General features: G+C 41.4%; 2 protein-coding genes and 1 long non-coding RNA gene across 4 annotated transcripts in view; 1 reads left to right on the top strand and 2 right to left on the bottom strand.

Annotated features, from left to right (window-relative positions):
• Positions 1–2,648: 2,648 nt before the first annotated feature.
• LOC116062410 lies at positions 2,649–4,186 on the bottom strand. The gene is made up of 2 exons (XR_004898215.1): positions 3,670–4,186; positions 2,649–3,599 (listed from the first exon to the last, which is right to left on the bottom strand). It is a non-coding gene; the product is annotated as an uncharacterized LOC116062410 (long non-coding RNA).
• Positions 4,187–6,030: 1,844 nt separating this feature from the next.
• The window catches only part of gm2a (GM2 ganglioside activator), a 30,614-nt gene continuing 9,035 nt past the window's right edge, over positions 6,031–27,609 (bottom strand). The window contains exons 2-5 of the mRNA XM_031317087.2: positions 20,135–20,358; positions 15,722–15,874; positions 9,401–9,583; positions 6,031–6,723 (exon numbers count right to left, since the gene is read on the bottom strand). Of these exons, the coding sequence (XP_031172947.1) occupies positions 6,568–6,723; positions 9,401–9,583; positions 15,722–15,874; positions 20,135–20,242 (600 nt within the window). The 5' untranslated portion in view covers positions 20,243–20,358 and the 3' untranslated portion in view covers positions 6,031–6,567. The remainder of the gene's footprint in view (positions 6,724–9,400; positions 9,584–15,721; positions 15,875–20,134; positions 20,359–27,609) is intronic.
• shtn3 (shootin 3) overlaps positions 23,315–27,609 on the top strand; it is a 55,311-nt gene continuing 51,016 nt past the window's right edge. For both annotated transcript variants that reach the window (XM_031317083.2, XM_031317082.2), the window contains exon 1: positions 23,315–23,567. In XM_031317083.2, coding sequence (XP_031172943.1) covers positions 23,496–23,567 — 72 coding nt within the window. In that variant the 5' untranslated portion in view covers positions 23,315–23,495. The remainder of the gene's footprint in view (positions 23,568–27,609) is intronic.

Genomic DNA, 27,609 nt, shown 5'->3' with positions numbered 1-27,609 from the left:
GATGGGGTGAGATGTCCGGCTATGTGGGTTAAAGATGAATTTTCTGTTTTTGTAAAAAGTATTGTCTTGGGTGTTGATGGCAGGTCTATGATCTATAAACTGGGATTGAACAAGTAGGTCATGGAGGTTTTTGTTTTTCCGGTAGGCAGAAATAGTTTTATGGTTATTTTTATGGTTATGGAAGGCTTGGTGTTGTGTTTGTAAGATGGTGTAATTGTGTTTAATGTGGTGATGTAATCTGGTGGTCTGTTGGGAATATGTGGATACACACGGGATGATCGGGGAAGGGGTGTGTTGAGGGTTAGGGTTGGGGTTAGGATGAGGGTTGGGATGGGGATGAGGGTTGGGATGGGGCTGAAGGTTAGGACTTAGAGTTAGAGTTAGGGTTAGAGTTAGGGTTAGGTTTGGGTTAAAACGCAACACCCGGGATGGGCGCTGCGACGGGTACGGGCACAAGAGGACCAATGGTGTGAATAAAACACTTAATCTCCTTAAAAAAAGCCAGGTTCGGTTATACAAAAAAGCTGTTTAAAAGAAGGCCAGATATTAAAAACAGGTTAAAAGAACCACTGGACAGGAAGGACAGCAGGAGATTAAAACTTTAAATAAAAGGTCACCTCCACACCTACCCTGGTCTCTCTCCTAAAGACATTACAAAATAAATAATTAAAATATATATATATATTGTAAATAAATAGCACGGTGTCGCAATACAAAATAAATTCTATCCCAATATTAAAGACATATTATTTAACCTCAAAAATGTAAATAAAAACATTTAAAGGGCCTAAAATACTGTCTGAATTACTTGCCCTTGAGATTAAAAAATATATACACATACCATTAAACATTTGTAATAAGTGCTGTGTTTAAAAGTGCCTTAAAAAGTAAAAAGTGCCACACAATAAATAACCATAAATAATTTAAAATACATCATAGAATAAAACCACACTGTTAGTAAAATGCATAAAACCAATGGCATGTGTATCATCATGTAGGACCCCCTTAGCAGGTAGAAATTAACCCCCCAAAAGGAAAGAAAACATGCTATAAAAGACATAAATATAGAAATATTACAATAAATACAGTTATTATTAATCATAAATATAGATTAAAGCAATACAAAAAGTTATATAAAATAGAAAACGAAGGAAAAACAAGGAAAATGAAAGAAAGCATGCAGGGGGGTTAAAAGGTTGGGTATGATGCGCTGCAGAGGAGGTCCAGATAAAACCTGAGGAGAGAGGAGACCAGAGCAGTGGGAGGTAAGTATTTCTAAAAATACCCTGTAAAACTTAGATTAAAAAGAGAAGTGGATCCATTTCAGTATTTTTCATTTAGACCTGTAGGGTCTATGGTTTTTAAAAGATGGATCCACTTCCTCTCCGCTGCCCGACACTGAGCCTTGGTCCATGCTCTGTTGCTCTCCAGGTCCAGGCTCTGGACACTTTGAGAGCCGTGGAGTATAAAATGTGCATATAAAACAGTTGTCCCATCGCCCCTATTTAAAATATACTGGTGTTGCTTGATTCTTAAATACAGTGCATTTCTTGTCTCCCCCACATACAATGTGTGGCAGGCCCTGCACCTAATTGCATAAACGATGGTTGTGTGCTGTAGGACCTGCCACGGGTTAAAACCAACTCTGCTGTGGGGGTTAAAAATGTGGGGGGAGACTCATAAAACCAACATCCGAACCCCAAAGCGCCTACCTAGGGTCATTATTTTTGTTGAGGTTGGTAGGACTAAAATATCTTTGAGATTTTTGTTCCTCCTGTAGGCGGAGATCATACCGCAGTCTCTCAGCACGTCACACCCTTCCCCGCCCCCTGGAAAATCCTTTTGATGGCTGGTACTAAATTCCTCAGACTCTCTGAGTAGGTAATAACCAAGGGGACGAGGGTCGAGCTAGACGGCCGGATGATGTTTTTTTCTTTGTTAGTAAAATTGCCGATGACGTCCGCCTTTATACCTCTAAGGAAGCGCCTCGAGTAACCCCTCAACCTCATCGCACTAAAAAGTGTACTAGTGGCCTCCTCCACATGTTCCGGGTAGGTGCAAATTCTGTGGAAGCGTATCAACTGGGACTTAATGAGGGCTCTGTACATGTGTTTAGGCTGGTTTTATGGAGAAGTGCATGGCGGTCGGTGTCTTTAAAATAAACTTTGGTGGCTAGTGTTTTCTTCTGGTCGCCGGAGTTGCGGAAGAAGGACCTGTGTGTCGAGGAACTCCACTTTGACGGGTTATGTTTGAGTTTTATTTTAGGGTGATGTGAGTTGAGAATGTCCAGAAAGGTCAAAAAAGTCTGTTCGGTGTTGTCGCAGAGGCTGAAGATGTCGTCCAAGTACCGGAAATAAAGCAGGTTTAATGGTGAGTTTATGGAATGCTGTTTCCTCCCAATGGCCCAGGTAGATGTCTGCGTATGATGGTGAGTAGTTCCGGCCCATTGCACACCTACAAAGCTGGAGATAGTGTTTATTGTTAAAGGTGAAGTCATTTCTGGTGAGTTAGGGTTAGGTTCATGTGTCATGACAGTGTCATGTCACTCTTACATTGATACCTTCATGTGTTACCGAATGTTCTCTAGGTTCATTTGTGTTCTAATTATGATGAGTGTTAAAAAGTAACTGTATTATACCAAACAAATACACAGTTTATTGGATGATGTTTATTAAAAAAATCGTACGCTGTGTGGAATCATTCACAAAACATAAATCATCATTGTTTGTTATCAAAAGCGTAGAAAACAAACTCAAACATTTCGGCAAATTCAAAATCACAATGAACTAATATCAACCTAATAACTCCCCCAGTTAATGATTTCTTTTCATTTCTTAGATACAGTAATTCATCAGGCACAGATAATACTAATCAAAAAAGAGAAAATACATAATCAGTTATACTGAAATAAATGTCGCATAATTTCCAGCAGAGCTTCTACTCATCCGCCCAAAAACCCTTTTTTTCCCCCAAAGTAAAAGTAAAAAAAAGCAACAACCAATCAATGTTTGAAGTGAAAGCAGTTTATAAAATCAAAATCCCACAGAGAGGAAAGAGCACATGAGAATGTATGAAGGGCATTATTACTGTAAAAAAAAGAACATTTCGTCATAAAAAACACAGCAGATGCTACATTTGTTTTGCATTTGATTAAATGTCAAAAGACGCTTTAATTCAAAGTCTTTGACACGTCTGACCATAGAAATAAAATGGATAGAAAGGCCACCGAACAGTTTCTTGTGGTCATTTGATTGGTACACAACAAAATGGCGATTGTTGTTAGTTGTCATAGTGACAATACGCGTCAGTGGGGCCATAAACTGTGACGCAGCTTGGGAGAAGTTCTCGGAGTTGCAGGGCCAGGGAGTGAGGAGGAGGGACAGTTAGACCCAGCCTGCTAACGTTAGACCCGCTAATGTCAGACCCAGCCCGCTAATGTCAGACCCAGCCTGCTAATGTCAGACCCGCTAATGTTAGACCCAGCCCGCTAATGTCAGACCCAGCCTGCTAATGTCAGACCCAGCCCGCTAATGTCAGACCCAGCCTGCTAATGTCAGACCCAGCCTGCTAATGTTAGACCCGCTAATGTCAGACCCAGCCTGCTAACGTTAGACCCGCTAATGTCAGACCCAGCCCGCTAATGTCAGACCCAGCCTGCTAATGTCAGACCCGCTAATGTTAGACCCAGCCCGCTAATGTCAGACCCAGCCTGCTAATGTCAGACCCAGCCTGCTAATGTCAGACCCAGCCCGCTAATGTTAGACCCAGCCTGCTAATGTTAGACCCAGCCCGCTAATGTTAGACCCAGCCTGCTAATGTTAGACCCAGCCCGCTAATGTTAGACCCAGCCCGCTAACGTCAGACCCGCTAATGTTAGACCCAGCCTGCTAACGTTAGACCCGCTAATGTCAGACCCAGCCCGCTAATGTCAGACCCAGCCTGCTAATGTCAGACCCGCTAATGTTAGACCCAGCCCGCTAATGTCAGACCCAGCCTGCTAATGTCAGACCCAGCCCGCTAATGTTAGACCCAGCCCGCTAATGTCAGACCCAGCCTGCTAATGTCAGACCCAGCCTGCTAATGTCAGACCCAGCCCGCTAATGTTAGACCCAGCCTGCTAATGTTAGACCCAGCCCGCTAATGTTAGACCCAGCCCGCTAACGTTAGACCCGCTAATGTTAGACCCAGCCTGCTAACGTTAGACCCGCTAATGTTAGACCCAGCCTGCTAATGTTAGACCCAGCCCGCTAATGTTAGACCCAGCCCGCTAATGTTAGACCCAGCCCGCTAACGTTAGACCCAGCGGCAGTGGGTTAGCAGACCGCTAACGTTAGACCCAGCCCGCTGTTCAGCTCATTCTCTGTAACCGATGCAGCATAAAAGCACGGCGGAACCAACAAGGTAGCCAGCCAGTGTAAGTTGGCTAACGTTAGCTTGCTAACTCCGCCTTAACGTTACCCCCTCACCACATCGTTCACAGAAAACAAGCCGAATAAAGCTGTCACTCATGGCGATAGCAGTGTGCTTTGTGTGGATGAAGCATGAAGTTAAGTTGACTCATTTATCGGCTGGCTCTCTGCCTCTAACGTTACTACTCCACTGCTCGTTTGTCCATTACTGTAAAACCTCAGCTCCGGGACTTGCCGGAAGTCGGCTCATTATCGCAAGTTTATACATTACCATGGCAATGGTACACATAAAAATGGCTGCTGCTCTGACCATTCTGCTACGCTGATTAGAATGGAAATGGCCTTTCTATCCATTTTATTTCTATGAACTTAACACTTAAAACAGACAGTAGAGAACACAATCTCATCAATAGATGCCTACCTTAAAATGCCAAAATTCACAAGAAAATACAAAACACAGACTAATTTAAATCACCATAAAACAGGAGCATCAGATTATTCATCACTACATGACTGCTCCCTCTTCAAAAACAGTTTAAGATGAAGTTTAAAATGGTCCCAGTCAGGATCATTTTTAAGTTCAGTAGGTAACGAATTCCACATACTGATCCCCCGAACAGAATTGAGTTTTCAGAGCAAAAAAAGTGTCTCAGTGACCTAAATAAGAGATGTTCCGATATCAGTATCTGAAAAGCCTTCCATACCGCCTAAAATGCTAGTATCTGTATCTGAAAGTACTGGAGTTTATGCACCAATCAGATACCACGGAATTTAGCCATGAAAGTGGTTTATTCATGTTCTTTTTAAATAAAGTTAATAAAATAAAGTTCTGTGGCGTTCATTGTTTGCGTTTGTTCATGTTTCACAAAGAGTTTAACCTGAGCCAGGCCGACAACGATATGAATAATACCACATCCACACAGGAACAGTAGTATTCAGCTGTTAAAACATAATAAAACATATGATACACTGGTATCGGATCAGTACTCGGTATCGGCAGGGCTTTAAATTCACTTTTTTGATCTGCTCAAAGTTACCAGCCAATCAGATTTTCCACTAGCCAAATGTTTGTTTGTTTGTTTGTTTGTTTTTCTTCCTAACTAACTTTACTTTACTTTCGGTTCCTCTGGTTTATTTTCACCTTGTTCCGTTTGCCTTCAGCGTAGCTCGTTATCGATACCACACGCTAGCCAAGTAGCTGACGGTTGTCTGACAAGTCACGACAAAGTGTTCATGGGAAATGTAGGATTAAAACTACAAGCAGTGTTGCCAGATAAAGATTACGTTTCCAAGCCAAACACACCCAAAACCGCCCAAATGTCTTGGCAGAAAACAGACCCACGTGTCAGTAAACACGGACTTGTCGGATCGTTTCTGCAGACGGCCGATTCAAACAGACGCTTCGATTCATTCATCATCGGACAAATTGGCTAGTAACTTTAAAATGTTACCCGCCAAAGTACGTTTGTACCCGGCCTGGATATCGGGAATGAAAAAATGGAATCGGAACATCTCTAACCTAAAAGCAAAGGAGGAGTGGACCAGAATGCACTTTAGCAGTAAGGCACGCTGGTGTTTGTGTGATGGGATACATTTTTATATATATATATATATATATATATTTTTTTTTTTTTTTTTTTTTTTTGGTTTTAAAAGATGGAACCATTGTTTCAACTTTTTTAAAGAGCAGAAAAATTGGCAAAATAATCTTTAAACTCCTGATAATGCCAATCCTGGAGGAATAAAAGAGAGAATCTGAGAGTCTGTAATTATCCCTACAAACAAAGTATATGAAAATTATTTCTTTAAAAAAGGCATAATGTTAAGATGGTTTTGACTTTTAGTCACAAAGCAACTTAATTAAAAAGTGATGTTCCGTGTGTTATTATTAGTTTTGCCTGCAGAAGTTCTCGCATTATATTATAGTTTTGTTTTCCCAAAAATCTTTCTGTGAGGCAGAAATGTGAAATATGTTTTCCCCATTTTGTTTTCTCTCATCGTCAGCTCACATCAAAACACTGTTACAGACCCCTGGCTGTGAGCTTAATCAGTTCAGAACTTTGTGCAACTTCTGCTTTTGTTTCCCAAATTTTCAAATCGTTTCTATGTGCAAAAAATCGACCAGCTGAAACCTCCCGACCGTCCGCGGTGTTGGGTTTTAGTTGGATTGAAGGGAGAGAGCCACTTTGAGGCAGCCCAGCTCTTTGCCCTGGCTGCCCAGGACGCCCTGCACACGGTAGTCCCCGTTGGTCAGCCAGTAGGGCAGATCAATGTGGGGCAGGTAGAAGTCCGACTGAGGCAGAGAGTATGATCCCTGCGGACACAAAGAGAGAGGAGCTCAGACTAGGGCTGCACAATATATCGTTTTTATGTTCGTCATCGCGATATTCGACTCTTGGCAGCGGCCTAACAGCGTGCTTTTTTGTGTACCTACGGTAAAAATATATAAGAACATTTTCTGTTATTTAAAGTGCTCATATTATGCTTTTTGGCTTTTTCCCTTTCCTTTATTGTGTTATATATCTTTTTTTGTGCACGTTATGGGTTTACAAAGTGAAAAAGCCCAAAGTCCACCCCAAAGGGACTTACCATCTCCAACAGAAAACACTGTTCACTAACTGCTCCAAACAGCTCTATTGTAGTCCAGCCTTTACTTCAGAGACAAACGTGGTCACTTTGGAACACACGTTATAATGCTCACCTAGCTGCTAGCATGGCACGCCCTCATACTCTGCTTCTGACTGGCTAGTAGTCCTTACCTAGGTACGGTCAGGGCACACCCTCATACTCTGCTTCTGACTGGCTAGTAGTCCATACCTAGGTACTGTCAGGGCACGCCCTCATACTCTGCTTCTGACTGGCTAGTAGTCCTTACCTAGGTACTGCACATGTGCGACTTCCAACAAAGATGGAACAGAAGTGAGATGAGTGAAACAGAGAGCTCAACACACAGGGTGAAAAGAGGAGCTGCAAATATGGTGTTTTTTTGAAAATTAAACCATGTAAACCTTTTTTGATATAACCTCTAAATACAATTATTAACCTGAAAATGAGCATAATATGAGCAGTTTAAAACTCAACTAAATCTCATACAAAAGCTACTCAGTTAAACTTCTAAAAAGAAATCTGTTATCTGTATTCTCCCAAAACCAACCTCCATGGTCGCCAAGAGTTGTCAGAGCACAGATCAATGTCCCATAATGCAATTCGTAGTGTAAATAAACATAAAACACAACTGTGAATCACAATCTATGGACATATTACTTATATATATATATATATATATATATATATATAAAGTCACACAACTGTTAATACACTGATATTTCTCAAGCGTGATTTATGCTTCTGCGCTAAATCTACACCGTGGCTATGTACGTAGGTATGTGGAGATAGCAACCCTACTGTGTAGCCTACGCCGTAGCCTGACGTGCACCTCTCAGAAAATGTAACTACACGTTGCGGTGACGCGCGCCGCTCGGCTGTGGCGTGGTAGCGTTGCATTTCCCCCGACTCATTTCCTGGTTCTCCTTCTCCATAAACAACATGAAATCAAGGAGAGGGTTAACTTTTCCTGCTACAGATTTTCCACCGTGGTCAGAAAGAACAGGGGAGACACTTCTCACACTATGCCTCTTGAGTCGCTACTCGCTCCAAAGCTTATCGCCGTCACTTTCTCACTCGCTCTAACACACACCCCCCCCCCCCACACACACACACACACACACACACACACACACACACACACACACACGCACGCACGCACGCACGCCGGCCCTGCTGTTCTCTTAAAGAGATCGACGCACACACCAATGCAGTGGTTATAAACTTAAGGCCACTTACTACGGCGAAAGTTCGACGAAGGTTCTGAAATTAAAATGGTTTCCCCTTTATGAAAGGCAGGTTCTCTTTCTGTGATCATTTGGAAAACTGCAGGGAAACAGAGATGTGTTGTAGGGATGTAACGGTATGAAAATTTAACCTCATGGTTATAGTGACCAAAATTATCACTGTTTTCAGTATTAACGTGGTATTTTTAAAAGTGTGTTCAATATGTTCAGAAAGCACTGACAGGCCTACACAAGCTGAAATAGTTTCAAAAAGTGTAACAGTGCAACTTTTTTCCTGCACGTTCTGCAGACAGGATAACTATCTTCAATCAACTGTCGTTATATTCTTATTCTTATAATAACCAAAATGTACCCATGCTTTAGACTTAGGCCGGTTACACAATGGCTGCGTGGCGTGAGCGTGGCGTTTCTGTTGCGTGTCAGCTCCGTGGATTTTTCTGTCTTCACACACCAGAAACGTGCCTTGTCTGTACACATGGATGTTACCATTGATAAAATGAAATACCATGTTAAACATAAATATATACTGATTTGATTACAGCAAAGACGTCGGCAGTATTGACGGCAAAATAGGCTACAGAATATGTCGTTCTGTATTGACAGGTGCAATATTAGAAAATCAATTATTTTTATATTATTAATTTTTTTAATTACATTTATATGTGCATTTATATCAAAACCTAGAGACTTTCAAACATCAACATGTCATTTATTAATATGTATTGTATGATATGTAACATATTTTCCTATTCTATTTTGCCTGAAAACGCTTCCAACACGCTTGCGTATCGCGCGTGTTTTCGCGCCTGAGACGTGCGTGTCACGCAGGCAGTGTGTAACCGGCCTTAGTCCTCTTAGAGGGCTGATAAATGTCCTGAGCGCTGTCATCTCCTCCTTCCGCCATGATTCCAACTTCAAGAAACCCACGTTGTAGGCTACGCAGTGCGCCCGCGCCGCAACTTCAGGAGACTCAGATGAAGCTGGGAAGGATTAAACACACGGTTTCTACACCGTGGTAACCCACCATGATGATGATATTTTAAAGGAAAACGGTAATTGTTATCGGCAACATTTTTATCGTGGTTTACCGTTACACCGGTAATCGTTACATCCCTAGTGTGTTGTTGTGAAAGGACTCACGGCTTTGAAGGGGCAGCGGCAGGGCAGGCCGTAGGTGTGGAGCGGCTCGGGACAGTCCTGACCCGGGGGGATCAGCTGGTTCAGGATGGCACAGGCGTCCGGATAGTGACAGCTGCCCAACTCCTCCACACACGGGACCTTCACCCAGAAACCTGCCACCTCCCTCTCCAGGGTCACGTTGAGCTGGGGACGGGGGACAGACAGAGAGGAGACAAACAACGTTAGAGGTTCCTGTGGACAGTTTGGAAGATCTGCATCCAAAATCCTGCAATATTATGTCAAATAAAAAAAACATTTTCAGGTTCTTGAAACCTGGTGAATGTCAGAAATAGTACATGAAATGCAAATGAGGGGAGGAAATACCATATTTTTTAGTGTTTTCAGTGCTCCGAGACGCCTGTAATTGCCGCCCAAAGTATGCCAAATATGTCTCACATGTCAAATCGACTGTATATGGTTGCAGGAAAGATGGATTCAGGGTCAAATTAAAAGAAATCATGTTGCTGTAAACAAATACTGAACCTTTCCTTAAATATCAGGGGGAAAAAATTTAATTATAATGGAATAAACAGCATTACGTGAGACCTCAAGAGTGACAAAAAGGTGACAATCTTTGATAACAATATAATTTAAAAGATGGGAACATGGTGACGGTGTCAAAAACATATCAAAGCAATAAAGAACAACAACAGGAGGAACAAGTCTGTGTGAAAAGAGACACGAGTTGATCTTTTGAGGAAGTCCCAACACGACAAAAGAGGATGTGGTCTGGTTACCGACAGGGAAGTGAGAAGTGATAACCATCTTATTGGCAGGTGATGATGATGAGTAGCCTCCCGTAACCTCACAGGCCTGTATATAAAAACAGGAAGCAAACTCTATCGGCTCCATCTGCGTTTTTTTTCTGGTAAAGACTGTGTAGAAACTATTTACTATTTACGGAACGGAGGCTGCAGTCAGCTGTGGTTCAGTCACTTCCAACGGACAGTATGAATGTAACGATGCACCGTAAATCGGTTACAAATCCACATGAAACGGGTAGATTAAGAGAAGTAACGAAGTGTAACGTTACATTCTCATTAGATATTGGTAGAACCATGCTGCATGCTTATTGGCTCACTGACGCTGACGAAAATTGGATATTGAATGACGAGGCATTTTTCGATTACTCAATACTTTAATTCTGCCGAAAAAGTAACAGGCGCAGTTTTGAAGTAGTAGTAGTAGTAGTAAACGTTAAGAGAGGGAGCTAGTTAAGTTAGTAAAACATCAGGGATTGGCTTAAAATGAGTGAAGTCGATTTATTTATAGAGCACATTTAAAACCAACCTAGGCTGAACAAAGTGCTGTACAAAGTTATGTTATAAAAACAAAGGGAGACAATAAAAATATAGACACAATGAACATCATACAAACAACGCACTTCTATACAAATGTCCCTAAATCAAATCATACGCCAAAGAATAAAAATGTGTTTTAAGACGAGCCTTAAAGATCTCGGCATTAGAGGAGGACCTAATATGAATGGGAAGTTTGTTCCAGAGTCTCGGGGCCACAACGGAGAAGGCACGATCCCCCTTTGTTTTCATCCCAGACTGTGGAATAGCTAAAAGGAACTGATTAGACCATCTTCGGTTCCTGGAGGAGTGATGTAGGGTAAGGATGTAATGCCTTAAAAACAAGTAACATTACCTGAGTCGCGTAAAACTACTAAAATGAAGACGTAACATGGCATCATTGCGTCACAAACTAAAAAAGTGACAGTTGATTTTTAGGGCCCTATTTTATTAGTTGTTTTTTTTTAAGATTATTTTGTTGGCATTATAGGCCTTTATTTGTGACAGGAAAGGGGAGAAAGAGGGGAAATGACATGCAACAAATGGCCACAGGTCAGAATCGAACCTGCAGGCGTCCAGGGCCCTATTTTAATGATCTAAGAGCATGGCGTGAAGCGCATGGCGCAGGTGCGTTTAGGGCATGTCCAAATCCACTTTTGCTAGTTTGACACAAGCCCCCAGGAAGAGCGGCGAGTCTAAAAGCCACCATGGGCTTAGCGGATAACGGTGGTACTGCACCCCATGGCCCAGAAAGACTTTTCACATAGACTTTGCATGGCGAAAGAAACGTCTATATTTCAGCGGATAATTTGTTTCTGGGTATATCAACTTACCAGCCCGAACAATTAAAGGGTCCTTGTTTAAAACGTCACGTTTTTAACATTTTTAACATTCACTAGAAGCAAATCCAGAATTATTAAATTTGTCATGATGAACGCGCATAGTGGACGCAAGCAGAGCCGCGGGACTGCGCCCGCCCGCTCACATGACTGTTCTCCCGAGCTCATGTAGCTAGCTGTAATAATGGATATAGCTAATAATTGTAATTCACCATGTGTTCTATTAATACGTCCATGGTATTATCTTATGAAGTCATGATACATCCCAGGGATGTATGTAGCTGCTGTAAAGCCTGTTAGCTACGTGGATGTAACGTCATTAGCGTTTCCCAAAGTGGCGGACTATCGGCTAGCTAGCTAGTTGCTAACATCAGGGGTAGCTAGCATGGCTGTATTAAGATCTATACATAACTAGTTATATGCCTACATAACGTTACTACAAACATAGTGATTACATCGCCCGGTTCTCTCTTATGATACATCCGAGGGCTGTATGCTGTAAAGCTTGTAACGTGGATGAGAGCTGAAGCCATGGATGAGCTCTGTTCACAAAACTGCAGGCTAACAGCTAGCTAGCGCTAGTTATTAGCTATCTAGTAGCACAACATAATTATTAAATCTCCTTGGTTGTCTAGCTAAATACATCTATCGTTTATTTAGCTAAGCATGTAAACGATCCGGAACAACGAAAACACAATGTTTAACGTTAGTGCATATTTTAGACAATGAAAACGGCGAGTTCATGAGTTCGCCACTACGAGACACGAGAGAGGAGCTCATGAACGCGCATGTTGCTACCGGTTGCTACGACAACACAAACAAATTGTTGCTAGTGTGCATGCCCATCGTGAGCCAACCAGCGTTCTGGGCCAACAATGCGGAAGAGCCGAGCTCCATGTTTGCTTTATGCGCTTTTGAGCACTCTCATTGGAACATACGGGGCTTCCCGCCGAACACTGTATCCAGTTCTCTTAATACATCCATGGTTTGACAGCGGAAAAAAGTGCCTGTGTACCGGGCGCAAAAGCCAGTTCAAAAGGGTTGTACTTAGTGTCTTCATTAATCAGAGGTGTGTTTTGGGCGTAACATGCAATCAACCAATCAGAGATCATCTCCCATTCCCTTTAAAAGCCAGGCGTGTTTGGACCTTGGAGCATTGCTGTTATGATGGAGGATTTGCACCATCATACTTTTATTTGTAATCTTCTGCATGTGTGTGTGCTGCTGTGCGTCCCTGTGTGTGTAACAAGCATAGTGTGCGCTGTGCACGAGCCTAGGCGCATTTTTACTAATTTGCTGTTAAAATAACAATGAAATGCTGCGTTATTGACTTTAGACCAGGTTTTTGTTGGTCAATGGCACGATCACTTCCCGCTGCCTCAAGATAGCAATACACCCAGAATGCACCTGAACACACCTCCCTGTAAGACCAGCACGCCCATGGGTGCACAGATGGGCGCAGGTGCATTTGCTATTTAAACGACGCGGGCGCTGGACGGTCTTAAACTAGCAAAGACACGCACCGGGCATTGCGCTGTGCCGGGTGCAAGATAGGACCCTTAGTTTCAGACGGGACACAAACCCCCGGTCTCCTGGGTGAAAGTCCTGTGTTTGAGAGATCCACCCATCTGGCCGTTTTAATTACTGCTCAGAATGATCATAATCTCAATAGTTTTACCTTAGGCCTTGTTTGTTAACTGATCCTGGTCTGAAGTCTGTAAGAACACTTTATCACAGCGACACTGAAGTTATCAGAGACTAGCAGTGCTGTGTGTTTCCTCTGCTGGCTGCATCACACTGTTATCTACAGTCCAGCTGACTAAATCATTACTATCGACACATTTTTCTGCTTGATAACTAACAGTTGAACTTTAATTTAGTTAAATCAAATGCACATGTTTCCGGCTGGTTCTGTGGTCCTAGTTAAATATAAAATAAATACCAGCATCTGGTGTTCTCTTACAACCTTGGACTCTTTGCGTATGACTCCATTTAAACAACTCTTATCAGAGAGTTAAAGTAACAAAAAACAGGGATTAAATAAACCTAAAAACACACGTTGATACTGCTGCATTCTAAATGCTCAAGGCCAAGAATAATCAGGCATAATGAAGGCTACATTTACATTGCTACATGTTGGTTTTAAGCCAAACGCAATCTCCGTGCACACAAGTGTCCAGTAGAAGAACTAATCTCCGTTTAAACTAACACACCCAAACCAAAATATTATAATTTATAAAAATATAAAGAAAATTCAGGACAAATTTTCTTAAATCGTTGCTTTTTTTTTTTGAACAGTTTTCCAGGGCTGCAACTAACGATTACATTCATTGTCGATTTTATTCTCTCGATGAATCCATTTGTTGATTGATCTATAAAATGTCAGGAAATGAAGTGAAGTCAAAAGTGACAAATGTACATCGGTGTTTCCCAAAGCCCAACATGACGTCCTCAAATGTCTTGGGTTCAGCGCTCCTCCCTCAAGAAAACGTTAAGAAACATTATTATTTCCATATCTGTGTCTAAAACATTGGAAGAGCAGACAATCAAAGCGACAACTTGCTAAAGGACATTACAATCATTGAGTCGGAGTCATTTAATCAAGTCACTTAGTTAGTTTTGACGCTCGCATTGATTTTCTAGACTGATAATGGAAGGGGAAACCCTGTGTACACAACGCAGCCTTATCTGCTTACATGAAGCTCACAGGATCAGCAGGTCGATCCAGACACGCCTGCTTCGACCTTACAGAACAGCCAACAACAACAACCGGCTCCCTGCAGACAGACTATCTATTCATTGAGACAAGTTAAACAAGTGTTGTGCAACACTGTGTTTATGGTCCTATAATCTATAAATATAAACTTAGAAACTGAGGCCTCTGTGTCAGAAAAGACAAGTTCTGAGAGGCGTATTTCACGCACAGTGGTGTAGTCTACGTGATACACAGGTATGCGCACTAAGAAAGCTCCAGGATTTCCATAAACCCACTTAAAAATGTGCAATGACATGTAACGACATGCTTTCCATTATAATTGTGGTACATTTTGAATTGTCATCTGTGTTTTTTTTCTTCGCATAGGCTAAATAAAGGTACAAACATTTACCTGCCACGTAGTCTATATCCACGACGTTGCACTTCCGGGATTGCCCCGTAAATTCTGCCGTATGTAACTTTTTTTTCGACCGGATGTCCGTCCCCTTCCTCTGTGTTGGCGTTCTAACCTCCGGTGGATTTGTGAGGACTATGGTTAACTGCTCCTCAGATCTCTGCAGGGTAAATCCAGACAGCTAGCTAGACTATCTGTCCAATCTGAGTTTTCTGTTGCACGACTAAAACAACTTTTGAACGTACACATGTTCCACCAAAACAAGTTCCTTCCTGAGACTATTTTGCAGCGGCACCGTGGCTCCGTCCGGCGTTTAGCACCGCCCAAGACGATTGTGATTGGTTTAAGGAAATGCCAATAAACCAGAGCATGTTTTTCTCCCATCCCAGAATGCTGTGTGGACTAGCCAGACCCTCCTCCGCAGCACTGTGGAGGAAGATCTGGCAATGCGAGACTAGGTTTTTGGAAGATACAAGGTTTTCACCCAGCATCAGTAATATTCTCCCAGGCTCGGCAGCCATTCTTGCCTTCTGAGGACACAAATCTTAGTTATGGCGTTTACGTCACTGCTCTCGCCTCGCCACAAAAGCCATCCTGTGGGGTCGGGGAGAGGTTACTTATACGCGCCATCACAAGCCCAGTTCCACTTCGGATCTCTGATTCACCTCTGATTATTGGCTGGATTAAAAGGCTTACAGCCCTCTGAGATTTTACTCGCCAAAACAGAAAATGTACCCGCATTTGGGTTTGGACCCTGGGTGCTGGGTCCAGCACGGGTTGAATGCGCATGCGCAGGTCAGCGGCCTATGATAATCTGGTCGGGGGTCACATCTCTCGCCCCGGGTCCAGGCGCCGTCTCACATCCCGTAGCCTAACTATTGTTCTGTGTTTTTCGCAATCGCGGCTGCCAAAACAGAGCGTTACCAGCAGAAACACTGGTACAAATGCCGGTTTTTCCTTGTATCTTGTTTGAAAATATATCGATATACCTTTAAAATATGGATATACCACCCAGCCCTAAGTCAAAGTACTCACAGCCAGGGGAGCAGACAGCTCTACAGATGTGGATCCAGAGGCGGAGGCCGTCAGGTCTCCGGGGATGGAGATCGGGTCCGGAGACAGAGCCAGAGTCTTGAGAACAGCTGGATCACCTGGCTGCCCGCAGTTCTTCCAGTCAAAACCCAGAACCTGTCCACAACACAGAGTTCATAAGCAGAATCAGAATACAACTCATTAGGGCTGCAACTTAACGACTAGTTTCATTGTTGATTACTTTCTCAATTAATGGATTAGTTGTTTGGTCTATAAAGTGTCAGCAAATGATGAAAAATGTCAGATTAGTGTTTCCAAAAGCCCAAGATGACGTCCACAAATGTCTTGTTTTGTCAAAAGATATTCAGTTTACGGTCACAGAGGAGAGAAGAAACTAGAACATAGTATATATTATGTATATATACACAAGCTGCAATCACAGAAATTGTACTTGTTTTTCATTGAAAAAGTCTCCAAACAATGAATCAATTATCAAAATAGTTTTGTCTGTTAATCATTGCAGCTCTACAAATCATAGATAATTCACATTAAAGGGGAACTACGCAGTTTTTTTTTTAGCTTAATTTACCTTAACTGAACAGCTTCAGAGTCATTGGAATGGTTCTATGACTTTTTTCGAGATGAATGGTGGTCGTCTCTCTCCCCCCTAGCGCCTGTGAGCGGAAAAACCACCCTTGTAACTTTCGGCCAGCGAGCTGCCGGCCTCAGGTCAGGAATTATGGCGTGATATCAGGTCTCGCGATGTAACGAATTGCTTCACCGCACTGCACACATACACCCATTCAGGAACCGGCTAACAAGGTAGCGATGGAGTTTTTCACACTATCGTCATGGCTGAGCCAGCAAAAAAGAAGCAGAAAGCTAGGAAAGCATTGTCGGAGGAACAGAGAAAGAAGAAACGGCAGACTGACCGAGAGAGGAGTCAGACAGTAAACATCGGACCTGCGTTTTCAGAATGGCGAGAACTGAGACAAACACAAGCCTGCAAATCCGATGCTGACCTGGCGTTCTTGCTGTTGCACTTGTAAGTATCTTTGATCAGAAACTTGATCTGCCACAGAGTTTCTTGTCAGCTCGATGTTGGCAAACGCAAGTTGCTTCTGCTCCGACAGCGTTTTAAGGCTGTTGTAGGAAAAAATAATAATGTTACGGACCCGGGAGAGAAGGGTAATATTCAGAGAAAAACCTCAGTGGACATGGCTCCGTGCGTTCGCCGGCTTCTTTGAAAACAAATGCACACGACCAGAGGGAGAAGATCGGAGGGGGGGAGAGTCGCCAATGAGGTTTTACAACAGCGTCGCCAAATATCTATTCTGAAGCTGTAGGGGGAGCTCTGTAGAGAAACCTCAGAGCAAAAAGCGAGAAAACAGCGAAGAAATTGCCAAAACTGCATAGGGCCCCTTTAATTCATGTCCAAGTCTCACCAGTGTAGCTTTTAGACTGTTGTTTTTTTTCTACCTTCCAGACAGGTTTGAGTTAATTTCCATATGAAAATCAACTTGCCCAGACTTGAGACCTGAGTGAAGTAATCCATCATGTTTGTTTCTAACACAGTATGGAGCTAAATCAGGGCCAAATGTTTGGTTAATTTGAAAAAAATATATATAGTTGAAAAACTAAAGCTTGAAATTGGACGTTTTGGTCTAAAACTTGAAAAATAAAACCATGTATTCAAACTAAATATAAGTGTACCATTTTTTCTTTCAGTTTGAATAAAATTTAGATCAAATTCTGGAATTATTTTGAATAAATAACTAATTTTCATTTTTCACTTTTATATTTGTTTTCAGTTCCACATTTCATGTTTTCAGATTCAAAACTTATTTTTTTTACACCTTCAAATCTTTTTTTACAGTTTCAGATCTGTTTTTCAGTTTCAGACTTTTGGCCCTGATTTTGCGTAGGGGGCGTGGCTTCAACTCAGAGGGGCGTGGAATTATGAGTGACAGCCTAACAAAGAAGGCAGAAGACTCTCCTCAGTCATGTTGCCTTCAGGAAATTGTGTTACTGCGAGAACTATGACTGAATGCTTTCTATCCACCATATACATGTGATTTGTACTAAACAAACTGATGCCAGTGACAAAGTTCCTTTTAAAAAACTGTTTTGGACAACACGTGGTACCAATTACACTATAAGAGCAATAAACTGCCAGATTGTGCAGTTCAGCAGGAACAATGACTTCTCCCACTTCCACGTACGACTTTGAATGAACGCACCACAGTATTCACTCGGCAGTCAGCATGGCGTCCGCTCCGCCAAGGCAACCCTGGCGCCAGCGCACAGGTAAGACATGTGAAAGATATTAGCATCTTTGAATAGATACTCTGGGACATTATCCCCGCAGTGGCATTTTTTTTTGTCATTAATACATACAGAGAAAATAGGTGGACAGCTGGACAAAGCTGGAAATGAGGCATCGCAGCCACTGTCGAGTTATGGTCATTCTGACAGAGGTTAACAAAGACACTACACGTTAAAGTCAAAAAACTTGAGCTGGACCCTGAAATTAGTGTAAAAACACCAGCTAGTGTGAAGCTAACATTAGTTAATGCTAACTTTAGTGCTAACAATGCCTCATTTCCAGCTTTGTCCAGCTGTCCACCTATTTTCTCTTTATGTATTAATGACAAAAAAAAATGCCACTGCGGGGATAATGTCCCAAAGTATCTATTCAAAGATGCTAATATCTTTCACATGTCTTACCTGTGCGCTGGCGCCAGGGTTGCCTTGGCGGAGCGGACGCCATGCTGACTGCCGAGTGAATACTGTGGTGCGTACATTCAAAGTCGTACGTGGAAGTGGGAGAAGTCATTGTTCCTGCTGAACTGCACAATCTGGCAGTTTATTGCTCTTATAGTGTAATTGGTACCACGTGTTGTCCAAAACAGTTTTTTAAAAGGAACTTTGTCACTAGCATCAGTTTGTTTAGTACAAATCACATGTATATGGTGGATAGAAAGCATTCAGTCATAGTTCTCGCAGTAACACAATTTCCTGAAGGCAACATGACTGAGGAGAGTCTTCTGCCTTCTTTGTTAGGCTGTCACTCATAATTCCACGCCCCTCTGAGTTGAAGCCACGCCCCCTACGCAAAATCAGGGCCAAAAGTCTGAAACTGAAAAAAAAGATTTGAAGGTGTAAAAAAAATAAGTTTTGAATCTGAAAACATGAAATGTGGAACTGAAAACAAATATAAAAGTGAAAAATGAAAATGAATAATTTATTCAAAATAATTCCAGAATTTAATCTAAATTTTATTCAAACTGAAAGAAAAAATGGTACACTTATATTTAGTTTGAATACATGGTTTTATTTTTCAAGTTTTAGACCAAAACTTAAATTTTCAATTTCAAGCTTTAGTTTTTCAACTATATATAATATATATATATAACTATGTCCATAACACAGTGCCTAACATGTGTCTTTGCAATCACCAAAATGAAAGGAGACATGAATAATAATAACTTAGGCTACTTTTATAAATTTGCTTTGCTAATTCATCTCTTCTATACATTAAGTAGGCCTAAACATGTTATCTTGTAAACTGTTTATTTATCATGTATTTTAATGTGCAACACTGCACATACTGTACATCTGGCTATATGGTTCATACTGAATATCCATATTCTGTGTTTCTTATAATATATTCTGTTAACACACTGCATATATCTATATTATTCTTACTACTATTATGTTACCGCTGCTACATTGCACATATCTGTACATGTTCATACATTGTTCATATTACATAGCCATATGTATTCTGCTCTTGTAAGGTAACTGCTAATACACTGCACATATTTATATTTAATTTATATTACTCTAAACCACCTTCTGTAAACCAGCTGTATACTACTGTCTACACTGCACTATATTTCTTGTCCTGTCTATGCACCACCTGTCTATACTTGGATATCACATTGCACTTTTCTGCTCTTTTTTTTTTGCACTTCTGGTTGAACGCATCTCGTTGTCTTTGTACTTGTACTCTGCTAATCTAATCTAATCTAATCTAATGTAACATTGACCCATTTAGTATATAACTGATTAACTGTGACTAGTTTAAGGTTTGTTATGTTTTCATTTTTAATCAGTGCTAAAGATGAAAGGGGATTGTAAATATTTAAAGGGCAACCTGGACAGAATATTACGGTATTAATAAACAGTATCGCGGTATTATTAGCAGTATTACGGTAGTATTAGCAGTAATGTAGCTAACAGTATCCATTTCACAGTTGTAAACATAAACATTACCAACGGCCTTACATTCCTGGTGCAGTAGCTACATCTATGTATGTGAATGACATTAACTGACAGGATGTGAACAAGGGGCCAGGCTGTTGCCTAGCAATGGAACCCCATTGAAAAGGTCTATTCTACTGACGGTCTCACCTGTGCCCTGGTGACTCTCCTCAGTCCGGAGGAGCTGCAGTTTACCGGAGTTCCAACCATAAAAAGGCTCAATGTTACCGTCACCGTGAAAAATACAACGTTATCCATGGTGTTGCCTCTGAGCGCAGACAGCGACACAAACCGGAGGAGTCCGCTGTGGCTTAAACTGACCGTTAACGGAACACGACAGGAGGAAACTGAAGCCAACAGCCGGGTTGTTTTCGCTTTATCTTCTGCTGAAGTTACTTCCGTGTTTACATCGTGTCACATGACCGCTGAGTTACGTGACGTGATTTTTTATAAAATATAAAATAAATAACAATAGGCTAATCAAAACATTTAAGACACTTTACCTTATCATTGGTGAGCATTTTTTTAACTTAATATTTTAGATTTAAAATGTCGAAGAAGGCTAAACATTAGACCTTAATTTTAACATTTCAAAAAATGTGATTCATCAGTCAACGGAATAAATAAAATATGGTAAAAAAATATACAATTAATTACAATATTCAAGAGCCTTTATTGTATTTGGGGGTTGCATTGGTGGGACTCAGTAGTTCATGTTTTATTACTTATTTGCTCTTATTAGTTTATTCATAATTGTATTTTTAGACTTATTCATTTGTTATTTATTATGTAGCCTATTTGTGAATATATTAATCAGTGTTTATTAAAATCCTGACTACACGTCTGACTGTATGGTATGTTTTAATTTAAAACAGCATAATGGACAGAAGCCTAATATTAGCCTTTTTATTACACTGTGTAGATATGTTTTTAAATAAAATTCCATATACATATGGTCAGAAACCAAATCTGATTGTACTCACTGTTTAGCCATGTGAGATCAGAAATATATGTTCATATTTTGTTTTCCTCCTTTCACATTCATCATCACTGTGTTGAAAGTAAACATTTCCTTTTACTGTTGTTATACTGGACGGTATATGTTAGGCCTGGTTGTATATATTGTATATATTTGATTTTCCTCTAGGCCTAACATAATACATACATTGTGTTAAAAAAAAATAGTTGAGGATCTGTGCTTGTAGTTGCACGTAATGGACACTAGATGTCATTGTAGAAAAGCTATTTCCCACACACACACACACACACACACACACACAGTGCGTGGCACTATCTTTATGGGGACCCGTCATTAACATAATGCATTCCCTAGCCCCTTACCCTAACCTTAACCATCACAACTAAATGCCTAACCTTAACCCTTACCCTCACCCTAACCATAACCTAATTCTAACCCTAATCCTACAACCAAGTCTTAACCCTCAAACAGACCTTTAAACCTAAACATTTTGGCCCCACAAAGCTGTCCGGACCCCACAAGTACACTGTATTCCTGGTTTTTGGACCCCACGAATATAGTTAAACAAGAACACACACACACACACACACACACACACACACACACACACACACACACACACACACACACACACACTACAGCAGGCTGTTTGTAGCCTAAATTATACTTCAAATAGGCCTAATGGTGATGATTGTGATTGGTTATTAGGCTGATATTAAGACACATGACATACAAAGACACAAAAGCAATCAGTCTGGGATCTTTTGCACATAAAAACAAACAAGCTAAATAAAACATTATTAAAAAGAAAATCAGCCAACTTAAAAATTCTACGTCAAAAGCGTTGAAAATAGCATCAAAAACGGCAAACGTGTAAAAAATTTACTGCTGTGAGGTTGTTGCTTATTTCAAACTGCTACAAATCGCACCTTTTTGCATCTCATTTGGGAATGCTCTATGGTCAAACCATTTTGGCATAGCATACTATAATTCTTAGGGTCATGGGCAGGAGTAACCATGCCAAAATCTCTAAGACTATGGCTTTTGGGAGATAAAACAGAAACGCCAACCCTGACAAAAAGCGCATATTCAGTTCTGATGGTTGGGATAGCCTCTGCTGCCAGAATTATATTGAGACACTGGAAATCAGCCATAAACCCAATGATGCAGGAGTGGAAACTCCTCCTGAGTGAGACAGCATCATATGAGGTTAAGCTGGGTAGGATAAGGGACAAAGAGCCTGGGACTCTGGGGATTTGGGATTACTTTATGGTCCACCTGAACTCTAACTAGTAGCCTGATTGTGGGACTGTAACCAGATTTTTATGCCATCTCTATTTAATTTACTGATATTTTGTTTGATTATTTTATTTAACTAAATCTACTGTACTTTCTGTCTGCTCAGCTTGTACATTTTTCATTTTTCACACTCCTTGTGACCAGGATATCTTATGCTTTGACTGAAATGTTATTTCACTATCTGACCTTCTCCTCTTATTTGTCTTCTGTGAGCTGTACCATATGAGCTGTTGTTTGTCATATTTGCAAATACAAATTTAAATTACAAAAAAACCCTGCTACAATTATTTGAACTTGAATGCAACGCTGGTCTCGCAGCTGACTGAACCTTCGAATTTCGAAATTTCCTATCAACACTTGAACGCACCCTGATTACCCTAATGGGGGGCCTTAAAGTAACAACACATTGTTATAATGTCAGGGCTTAATTGAAGACGATGCAAGGAAAATCTAATTCAAAAGGAAGCCGAATGAGTTCATAAAATCGATCTTGTATATCTGAACAAATTGTATATCTGAATACAATACACATTTTCTATAGGCTCAGTCAGCCACTTTATTAAAAAAAACATTAAAATCACAATTGTGGATTGAGGGGTGGCACCAGGGGGGGCAATTATATTTCAGGCGGTGTGGGGGGGGGCACCCCTTCCCCCCCCTTCTAGCCCCGCTCCTGGATGTGAGGTTATTCCTTGTTTTTAACTGATACAAAATTGAGCTTGAACGCAACGCTGGTCTCACAGCTGGCTGAATCCCCGCATTTCGGACTTTCCCCATCAACACTTGAACGCACCCTGACTCCCGTAATGAGGGCCTTAAATTAAGTTGACTACGACTATAGTATGGCTCAATTCAAGACGTGCAAGCAAAAAAACGAAGCAAAATGAGTAGGCTACATAAAATCCTTCTCTAGCATCACATCTCGCTGTGCACGAATGGTTTAGTCCGATCTGCCTGCAGCATGGAGAGAGAGGAGGGAGAGGGAGGGATAGGGAGGGAGAGGGAGAGGGAGAGGGAGGAGGGGTTCAGGGGAGCCAGATGATGCTGTCAGTGAAAGGAGGAGGAGGAAGCAGCAGCGCACCGAGCTCCTCTCCATCCCATGTGTTTGGAAGAAAAGAAAAAAAAAAGAATGGGCTCGGATCCAGACATGTGCTGCTGAAAAGCTAACATACACCTCTGTGTAGCTTTCTTTTCTTTTCAACAACCGTTAGTAAAAAAAATCTTTTCCTGAAAATGCTTCCCTGCTCTTCATCCGCGCCGATGGAGGGATGCGAGGAGGAGAGGGACGCGCACATGCGAACAGAGGTAAGCCGATAAAAAAGAAAAAAACACCTAAAACAGCTCAAATGTTTGCCTCTAATCCGATTTATTTCTGCAGGTAAAAGCGTTCTAAATGTGTCCACGGAGATCTGTGCATGTCTTTCCGGCTCAGATGGGACATTTTGCAGGCTAATTTCCGCCGGTAGAATTCGCCGGTCGGCTTCTCCCGGAGGTTATTGTAGACATGAAAGAGCCGGACCCCTCCCTAGAAATGTGTCGCTCTTCTCGCCATTTAAGCGGAGAGGAGACATTATACTTGACATTTAAGCTATAGGCCTATCACAGATATATTTTTGATGGTTTCATGGGGAAGTTCCATAATTTCTAGACAGATTTTTAGCCTTTTTAGAGAGAAATGTGCTGAGTGTAAAGAGGCTGACAGGCGTATTCTGGGCTAAATGTCTGACTGACTTCATGTCTCTAATACACAGAAAAAAAAGCCTCGCCTCAGGTTTGAACTGATATTTAGCAGTTTATACATCTGAATAGATTTTCTCTTTACACTGAATCCTTCATTACTCCATCAGCTGCCTCTAACCCTCTGTTTGCTGCAGGATTTTACCCATAAACACCCTAAAGTAAGGATGGATACAGTGGGAATTCAACCCACAACTCCTTCTGGTGATAATGCCTTGCTTCACCTAATTCCCCAAACCCTTGAAGTGTTTGTTAGTAAGAATAAACCCCTACACCTGCAGTCTATTAGTGCCTTGCTTTATTCCTTGAGTTAAACAGGGAGCTGAACCCTCACACAGAGTTTGCTAATGACCTACAACGAGGGAATAGAGCTAGCTAACCCTGCCTTGCTCATTTAGTTTGCGACAAATCTAACCCATAAAGGTGTACAAGGGTCTTAAAGCCCCCAACCCACGTGTGTGAATGCCTTGCTTACATGCCATTGACCTACATCAAGAGAAAGGGACCCCTTTGCTTTGAATTGGGAATTTAAATCCAGCCGTCTTAATGGACCTTTTTCACAGCAGACATTTAAGCCCCATTTAAGACGCAGATATTTTCCTGTGGTTTGACCTCTCATTCACACGAAAACCCCGTTTTTATCACAGAAAACGATTATTTCTAAAAACTCCGGCCAAAGTGGAGATTTTGGAAAACTGCGTTTGCACGTTTGCATGTAAACTGAGACAAACGGAGGTTTAGGCCATTGACATATATGGTTTAGGCAGCCGAGAGAGAGAAAAGAGGAAGTGAGTCGTTGCTGTTGTTGCTATTTTCGGGATTCTGATTGGCTAACATGGGCTTGAGCTTCTTGTTACACTGCCACCTACAGGTGTGACATGCTCTTGACGGCATTGACGGCATATATACACGGGTACATGTAAACATACACTTTTCTGAAAACGCAGAGGTTCTAAATGTCCGTTTATGAAAATAGCCGGCCACGTGTAAACGTAGTCTTTGACTTGTCATAGTAGGAAAAGCACAGCTGACACTGATCACCTTAACGATGGCTCAATTCCATCAAGTGTCCCAGTAAGCTATTTCAGTGAGTCAGCATGCACAATACCAGGGCCTCTCCTAAGTGGAATGCAGCCATCATTAATGGTTTTGAATACACCTGTGCTTTTCCTACTATGACATGTCAACATGTCTGCCGTGAAAAAGGACTATAAAACTACTACAACTCCCGTAATGTTTTGTCAGCTCCTCTGTGAAAGACAACAAAGACCATAAAAAATGCTACTGAAAGCTTAAAAATTGACTTTTGAGTTACCATTATGTTCTTACCCTACGTAAAATGTCCATTGCTTTTTTGGTGTTCAAATTAAAAAAAGTAGCAGCCAGTCTATGTATTCATTTATCTCAGCATATGGACAGTCGGGCAGAAACAATATGTCGATTTAATTGCTTGAGGAAGTGAATGAGCATCTATTTGTGCAGTGTCACATTCTCAATAGTAAAATTAGATTACATTTAGATTAGATTCAACTTTATTGCCATTTAGCAGAGTACAGGTACAGAGCCAATGAAATGCAGTTGACATCCAACCAGAAGTGCAAAAGAAGCATTAAATACCAAAGTGCAGGTGAGTACAGTATTCTGTGCAGTTATCTAGATGATAGAGATTAATTATGTACAACAGCGTATAGTTAGATAAATACAGTCGCTCTGCGCTGGCTGTTCCATTGATTTCCTATGGGGAGAGCGGTGCCGGCCAACTAGCGCTGCTTTGCGCTGCTTTGCGCTGCTTTGCGCTGCTTTGCGCTGCTTTTAAAGTTAAAATTATTTCAACTTTTCTTTTTGCCGCTGACCAATTCCAGAACATTCTAGCAATGTGCTTTGCCTCTTTGCTCTGCGCCCCACCTCGCAGTTTTGCCACAGATCATGTGTAGGCGGCTTAAAGGTGCTCTAAGCGATATCATGCGTTTTTTAGGCTACAACATTTTTTGTCACATACAGCAAACATCTCCTCACTATCCGTTAGCTGCCTGTCCCCTGAACACACTAAAAAAAACCCGCGGTCTCTGTAGACAACCCAGGCTCTACAAACTGCAACAAAAACAAACTGGCCAACCTGCACCACCAAACATAACAAACAGTGTTCCAGCCAATAACAGACAAGAAGGATTTGGGGGTGGGGGTTGGGGGGTTAGTGCGCGGAAGGGAGGGGGAGGGGATGGGATGAGGAGGAGGGAGGGGCGAGCTAGCCTCCTGTTATTTTGACAATACTTCGAACGTCAACAAGAAGTGACGTCACCCAACATCGCTTAGAGCACCTTTAAGGATTTGTTGCTTTCATTTGGCTACATCTACACTACTACGTTTTTAATTTTTAAGCGGCGTTTTGAGACAAAAACGGTCTCCGTCCACGCAAGAGTTTTAGCTTCAGTGCGTGCCGGTGTAAACAGGAAGCAGATTGTCTGATGTTACTCTGATTGAAAATCATGGATGTAGAAGTTGAAAATACAGAAAAGACTTTGCGGGATAAGCCACAATGGTAAAAAGTACAGGGTGGAACTGTTACTGAAAGGTATGTAAGCTACCTAACCGATAAGACTGACTGACGTGTGTCGTCATTTCCAAAGGTCTCCGTTTGTGTCCATCCAGAACAAAAAGCAACTCTGGAGTTTTCAAACCAAAACGGGGGCAGCAGTGTTTCCAAATGGCTCAGTTTTAGGAGCTCGGAAACGCCAGAGTAGTGCGGATGCGAGGCCTAAACGTAGCGAAAGATATTAGTTTTTAACTAAAACTGAGTAGGCTAGTGTAGATGTAGCCTGTCTTATGTGATAGTAAATGGAAGGTCTTTAGGAAACTGTAACCAGGCCTAACATTTTTTAGACAAAACATGAATATAATCATTAGTTGCAGGCCTATTTGACAGAAACCCCAACATGCCTTTTTGGAAGACAGATGAAGGAAACCCTCTGTGAAAGAATATACAGTCAAGGTTAGTGGGCCATCTATCCTGCCCTGATGGAGGATACATCACAGAATGTGCCTGATCCAACCGTTTTTTAAAATTCAGTTTAGCTGCAGCTGCACTTCGCTACAATGCTAATACATGAAGTAGTAGCAAAGCTACTTGTTAAGCGTGTTACAATTCAAAGGAAAGTGAGCTACTGCTGACTACACTTTGACATTTTAGCAGCAAATGTCTGCCTGTGCAGTTAGATTGTATAACTGGGGATTTGTATATGCAACCCCCATTAATGGATTAGATGTTTGGTCTCTAAAATGTCAGAAAATGGTGAAAAATGTGGATCAGTATTTCCAAAAGCCCAAGATGACGTCCTCAAATGTCTTGTTTTGTCCACAACTCAAAGATATTCAGTTTACTGTCACAGAGGAGAGAAGAAACTAGAACACATTATATATTATGTATATATACAAGCTGCAATCATTTAACAAGCTGGAACCAGAGAGTATTTCAGAGAATCAGGAATTCTATACCCGATTCAAACCCATTAATCGATTATCAGAATAGTTGCCGATTGATTTAATAGTTGACAACCTATTGATTCATCGATTAATCTTTGCAGCTCTAATTGCCGGGCTCACTGAGCAGCAC

The sequence above is a fragment of the Sander lucioperca genome, chromosome 1 (assembly GCF_008315115.2).
Source record: "Sander lucioperca isolate FBNREF2018 chromosome 1, SLUC_FBN_1.2, whole genome shotgun sequence".
Taxonomy (NCBI): domain Eukaryota; kingdom Metazoa; phylum Chordata; class Actinopteri; order Perciformes; family Percidae; genus Sander; species Sander lucioperca.
Note: the sequence above shows the minus strand (reverse complement) of the source record. Positions and strands in the feature narration are given on the sequence as shown.